The sequence below is a fragment of the Salvelinus namaycush genome, unplaced genomic scaffold (assembly GCF_016432855.1).
Source record: "Salvelinus namaycush isolate Seneca unplaced genomic scaffold, SaNama_1.0 Scaffold549, whole genome shotgun sequence".
In the NCBI taxonomy this organism is placed as follows: domain Eukaryota; kingdom Metazoa; phylum Chordata; class Actinopteri; order Salmoniformes; family Salmonidae; genus Salvelinus; species Salvelinus namaycush.
The window spans coordinates 113,147-120,019 of NW_024061252.1; the positions used below are offsets into that span (position 1 = coordinate 113,147).

The window sequence follows — 6,873 nt, forward strand, 5'->3', positions numbered from 1 at the left end:
CTCTCTCTCTCTCTCTCTCTCTCTCTCTCTCTCTCTCTCTCTGGATCTCTCTCTCCTCCTCTCTCTCTCTCTCTCTCTCTCTCTCTGGATCTCTCTCTCCTCCTCTCTCTCTCTCTCTGGATCTCTCTCTCTCTCTCTCTGGATCTCTCTCTCTCTCTGGATCTCTCTCTCTCTCTCTCTCTGGATCTCTCTCTCTCTCTGGATCTCTCTCTCTCTCTCTCTCTGGATCTCTCTCTCTCTCTGGGTCTCTCTCTCTCTCTCTCTCTCTCTCTCTGGGTCTCTCTCTCTCTCTCTCTCTGGGTCTCTCTCTCTCTCTCTCTCTCTCTCTCTCTGGGTCTCTCTCTGGATCTCTCTCTCGATCTCTCTCTCTCTCTCGATCTCTCATTCATTCACGTACTCACTATCTCATTCACTCACTCATGTCTCTACTGTGGTAAAGTCCATGAAAGCTTCCTGAGAACAGAGGACAACAGAGGTCTGACTAATTAAAGTGGCAGTGAAAGGAGAGGATTAGTCTTAACACACTGAAGAGGGCTTGTACCCTGCTCTCGCCTGGTTTGAGTCCCAAATGGCACCCTATTCTCTATATAGTGCACTACTTTTAACCAGAGCCCTATAGGAAATATAGTGCCATTTGGGATGTAGGCCAGGAGAGAGCAGGGTACACGGTCTGGGTCTGAAATGGCACCCTTTTCCCTTTGGGCTCTGGTCTAAAGTAGTGCACTACGTAAGGGAATAGGGTGCCATTTGGGACGTAGGCCAGGAGAGAGCAGGGTACATGGTCTGGGTCTGAAATGGCACCCTTTTCCCTTTGGGCTCTGGTCTAAAGTAGTGCACTACTAGGCCTCTGCCTCTGGTCTAAAGTAGTGCACTACGTAAGGGAATAGGGTGCCATTTGGGATGTAGGCCAGGAGAGAGCAGGGTACACGGTCTGGGTCTGAAATGGCACCCTTTTCCCTTTGGGCTCTGGTCTAAAGTAGTGCACTACTAGGGCTCTGCCTCTGGTCTAAAGTAGTGCACTACTAGGGCTCTGCCTCTGGTCTAAAGTAGTGCACTACGTAAGGGAATAGGGTGCCATTTGGGACGTAACCCCTGCTCTGTGCTTTAACACAGCTGGAGAAAAGCACTTAGTCCATCCTTTCTCTTAGATGATGTCAGCCTGAACAACAGGTATTCAGTAGAGGACCGGTTCAGTAATGTTGTCTGGTGTTGTCAGCCTGGACAACAGGTATTCAGTAGAGGACCGGTTCAGTAATGTCTGGTGATGTCAGCCTGGACAACAGGTATTCAGTAGAGGACCGGTTCAGTAATGTTGTCTGGTGATGTCAGCCTGGACAACAGGTATTCATTAGAGGACCGGTTCAGTAATGTTGTCTGGTGATGTCAGCCTGGACAACAGGTATTCAGTAGAGGACCGGTTCAGTAATGTTGTCTGGTGATGTCAGCCTGGACAACAGGTATTCATTAGAGGACCGGTTCAGTAATGTTGTCTGGTGATGTCAGCCTGGACAACAGGTATTCAGTAGAGGACCGGTTCAGTAATGTTGTCTGGTGATGTCAACCTGGACAACAGGTATTCAGTAGAGGACCGGTTCAGTAATGTTATCTGGTGATGTCAGCCTGGACAACAGGTATTCAGTAGAGGACCGGTTCAGTAATGTTGTCTGGTGATGTCAGCCTGGACAACAGGTATTCAGTAGAGGACCGGTTCAGTAATGTTGTCTGGTGATGTCAGCCTGGACAACAGGTATTCAGTAGAGGACCGGTTCAGTAATGTCTGGTGATGTCAGCCTGAACAACAGGTATTCAGTAGAGGACCGGTTCAGTAATGTTGTCTGGTGATGTCAGCCTGGACAACAGGTATTCAGTAGAGGACCGGTTCAGTAATGTCTGGTGATGTCAGCCTGAACAACAGGTATTCAGTAGAGGACCGGTTCAGTAATGTTATCTGGTGTTGTCAGCCTGGACAACAGGTATTCAGTAGAGGACCGGTTCAGTAATGTTGTCTGGTGATGTCAGCCTGGACAACAGGTATTCAGTAGAGGACCGGTTCAGTAATGTTGTCTGGTGATGTCAGCATGGACAACAGGTATTCAGTAGAGGACCGGTTCAGTAATGTTGTCTGGTGATGTCAGCCTGGACAACAGGTATTCAGTAGAGGACCGGTTCAGTAATGTTGTCTGGTGTTGTCAGCCTGGACAACAGGTATTCAGTAGAGGACCGGTTCAGTAATGTTGTCTGGTGATGTCAGCCTGGACAACAGGTATTCAGTAGAGGACCGGTTCAGTAATGTTGTCTGGTGATGTCAGCCTGGACAACAGGTATTCAGTAGAGGACCGGTTCAGTAATGTTGTCTGGTGATGTCAGCCTGGACAACAGGTATTCAGTAGAGGACCGGTTCAGTAATGTTGTCTGGTGATGTCAGCCTGGACAACAGGTATTCAGTAGAGGACCGGTTCAGTAATGTTGTCTGGTGATGTCAGCCTGGACAACAGGTATTCAGTAGAGGACCGGTTCAGTAATGTTGTCTGGTGATGTCAGCCTGGACAACAGGTATTCAGTAGAGGACCGGTTCAGTAATGTTGTCTGGTGATGTCAGCCTGGACAACAGGTATTCAGTAGAGGACCGGTTCAGTAATGTTGTCTGGTGATGTCAGCCTGGACAACAGGTATTCAGTAGAGGACCGGTTCAGTAATGTTGTCTGGTGTTGTCAGCCTGGACAACAGGTATTCAGTAGAGGACCGGTTCAGTAATGTTGTCTGGTGTTGTCAGCCTGGACAACAGGTATTCAGTAGAGGACCGGTTCAGTAATGTTGTCTGGTGTTGTCAGCCTGGACAACAGGTATTCAGTAGAGGACCGGTTCAGTAATGTTGTCTGGTGATGTCAGCCTGGACAACAGGTATTCAGTAGAGGACAGGTACTATAGAGGTACAGTAGAGACAAATACTAGTCCAGTCACTAGCTAGCTAAACCAATGTCTCCAGACAGATTCTAGTCCAGTCACTAGCTAGCTAAACCAATGTCTCCAGACAGATACTAGTTGAGTCCAGTCACTAGCTAGCTAAACCAATGTCTCCAGACAGATACTAGTCCAGTCACTAGCTAGCTAAACCAATGTCTCCAGACAGATACTAGTCCAGTCACTAGCTAGCTAAACCAATGTCTCCAGACAGATACTAGTCCAGTCACTAGCTAGCTAAACCAATGTCTCCAGACAGATTCTAGTCCAGTCACTAGCTAGCTAAACCAATGTCTCCAGACAGATACTAGTTGAGTCACTAGCTAGCTAAACCAACGTCTCCAGACAGATACTAATCCAGTCACTGGCTAGCTAAACCAATGTCTCCAGACAGATACTAGTTCAGTCACTAGCTAGCTAAACCAATGTCTCTAGACAGATACTAGTTGAGTCCAGTCACTAGCTAGCTAAACCAATGTCTCCAGACAGATTCTAGTCCAGTCACTAGCTAGCTAAACCAATGTCTCCAGACAGATACTAGTTCAGTCACTAACTAGCTAAACCAATGTCTCCAGACAGATACTAGTTCAGTCACTAACTAGCTAAACCAATGTCTCCAGACAGATACTAGTCCAGTCACTAGCTAGCTAAACCAATGTCTCCAGACAGATACTAGTTGAGTCACTAGCTAGCTAAACCAATGTCTCCAGACAGATACTAGTTGAGTCCAGTCACTAGCTAGCTAAACCAATGTATCCACAAAGATACTAGTTGAGTCCAGTCACTAGCTAGCTAAACCAATGTCTCCACACAGATACTAGTTGAGTCCAGTCACTAGCTAGCTAAACCAATGTCTCCACACAGATACTAGTTGAGTCCAGTCACTAGCTAGCTAAACCAATGTCTCCACACAGATACTAGTTGAGTCCAGTCACTAGCTAGCTAAACCAATGTCTCCACACAGATACTAGTTGAGTCCAGTCACTAGCTAGCTAAACCAATGTATCCACAAAGATACTAGTTGAGTCCAGTCACTAGCTAGCTAAACCAATGTCTCCACACAGATACTAGTTGAGTCCAGTCACTAGCTAGCTAAACCAATGTCTCCACACAGATACTAGTTGAGTCCAGTCACTAGCTAGCTAAACCAATGTCTCCACACAGATACTAGTTGAGTCCAGTCACTAGCTAGCTAAACCAATGTCTCCACACAGATACTAGTTGAGTCCAGTCACTAGCTAGCTAAACCAATGTCTCCAGACAGATACTAGTTGAGTCCAGTCACTAGCTAGCTAAACCAATGTCTCCAGACAGATACTAGTTGAGTCCAGTCACTAGCTAGCTAAACCAATGTCTCCAGACAGATACTAGTTGAGTCCAGTCACTAGCTAGCTAAGCCAATGTCTCCAGACAGATACTAGTCCAGTAACTAGCTAGCTAAACCAATGTCTCCAGACAGATACTAGTCCAGTCACTAGCTAGCTAAACCAATGTCTCCAGACAGATACTAGTCCAGTCACTAGCTAGCTAAACCAATGTCTCCAGACAGATACTAGTTGAGTCCAGTCACTAGCTAGCTAAACCAATGTCTCCAGACAGATACTAGTCCAGTCACTAGCTAGCTAAACCAATGTCTCCAGACAGATACTAGTCCAGTCACTAGCTAGCTAAACCAATGTCTCCAGACAGATACTAGTCCAGTCACTAGCTAGCTAAACCAATGTCTCCAGACAGATACTAGTTGAGTCCAGTCACTAGCTAGTTAAGGACACCCTCCACTGTGACTGACATCATGTTGGAACACTTACAGTCCACTCACTGACAAACTAACGCCTGCTGGAAAAACAAGTTACAACTATTCTGTCTCGTCGAAACGATGAGGCACGCACACACACACACACACACATACTCACACGCACATACTCACACGCACAAACTCACACACATATTCACACAAACACACACACAAACATATTCACACACACACACACATACTCACACACAAACATACTCACACACACAAACTCACACACATATTCACACACACTCACACACACAAAAACACTATTTCTCTCTCCGCACCCCCCTTGTTTTGGAGCCCTGTCTCAGAAGAGTGACAGGAAACACTATTGTGTGGAGACCCTGAAGTGTGTACTGCTGCTGCCTTGGCAACCCTTTCTCCTCACTCTCTCCCTCTGTGTGTGTGTTTTTCCCTCCCGTCCGTCGGTCCGTCCTCAGCCCGTCTCCTACTGACTTGGCTGGCCCCGAGAAGCAACAGCAGCCCCAGACGGTCCCGGAGAAACAAGGGAACAAGACGGAGAGGAACACCTTCAGGTGGGTACAGTTACTGAACCTCTCAGAGACAGAGACCAGGACAGCGACCAGGACAGAGACCAGGACAGAGGACAGAGACCAGGACAGAGACCAGGACAGAGACCAGGACAGAGACCAGGACAGAGACCAGGACAGAGACCAGGACAGAGACCAGGACAGCGACCAGGACAGAGACCAGGACAGCGACCAGGACAGCGACCAGGACAGCGACCAGGACAGCGACCAGGACAGAGACCAGGACAGCGACAGGGTTGTTTATCAGTGTGTGGGTAGGGGACAGGAGATTATATACCTGCTGGGGGTCACTGTTATTATGGGGAAAGTAGAGGGGGGGGGGGGGGGTTTATACCTGCTGGGGTCACTGTTTATTATGGTGAAAGTAGGGGGGGGGGGGGGGGGGGGTGGGGGGGGGGGGGGTGGGGGGGGGGGGGGGGGGGGGGGGGGGGTGGGGGGGGGGGGGGGGGGGGGGGGGGGGGGGGGGGGGGGGGGGGGGGGGGGGGGGGGGGTGGGGGGGGGGGGGGGGGGGAGGGGGGGGGGGGGGGGGGGGGGGGGGGGGGGGGGGGGGGGGTGGGGGGGGGGGGGGGGGTGGGGGGGGGGGGTGGGGGGGGGGGGGGGGGGGTGGGGGGGGGGGGGGGGGGGGGGGGGGGGGGGGGGGGGGGGGGGGGGGGGGGGGGGGGGGGGGGGGGGGGGGGGGGAGGGGGGGGGGGGGGGGGGGTGGGGGGGGGGGGGGGGTGGGTGTGGGGGGGGGGGGGGGGGGGGGGGGGGGGGGGGGGGGGGGGGGGGGGGGGGTGGGGGGGGGGGGGTGGGGGGGGGGGGGGGGGGGGGTGGGGGGGGGGGGGGGGTGGGGGGGGGGGGGGGGGGGGGGGGGGGGGGGGGGGGGGGGGGGGGGGGGGGGGGGGGGGTGGGGGGGGGGGGTGTTGGGTGGGGTGGGTGGGGGGGGGGGGGGGGGGGGGGGGGGGTTATATACCTGCTATTACCTGCTGAGGGTCACTGTTATTATGTGAAAGTAGAGGGGGGGGGGGGGTTATATACCTGCTGAGGGTCACTGTTATTATGATGAAAGTAGAGGGGGGGGGGGGGTTATATACCTGCTGAGGGTCACTGTTATTATGGTGAAAGTAGAGGGGGGGGGGGGTTATATACCTGCTGAGGGTCACTGTTATTATGTGAAAGTAGAGGGGAGGGGGGGGGGGGGGGGGGTTATATACACTCTGAGGGTCACTGTTATTATGGTGAAAGCAGGGGGGGGGGTTATATACCGCTGAGGGTCACTGTTATTATGATGAAGAGCAGGGGGGGGGGGGGTTATATACCTGCTGAGGGTCACTGTTATTATGGTGAAAGTAGGGGGGGGGGGGGGGGGGGGGGGGGGGTTATATACCTGCTGAGGGTCACTGTTATTATGGTGAAAGTAGAGGGGGGGTTATATACCTGCTGAGGGTCACTGTTATTATGGTGAAAGCAGGGGGGGTTATATACCTGCTGAGGGTCACTGTTATTATGGTGAAAGTAGAGGGGGGGTTATATACCTGCTGGTCTGAAAGTAGAGGGGGGGGGTGCGGTGGGGGAGGACTTTGG

The 6,873-nt window shown here is 52.1% G+C and overlaps 1 protein-coding gene across 1 annotated transcript in view; it reads left to right on the top strand.

Moving 5' to 3' along the window:
• LOC120041820 (FH1/FH2 domain-containing protein 3-like) overlaps positions 1–6,873 on the top strand; it is a 46,595-nt gene that overhangs the window by 35,022 nt on the left and 4,700 nt on the right. Inside the window, exon 8 of the mRNA XM_038986680.1 lies at positions 5,200–5,556. Within this exon, the coding sequence (XP_038842608.1) occupies positions 5,200–5,556 (357 nt within the window). The remainder of the gene's footprint in view (positions 1–5,199; positions 5,557–6,873) is intronic.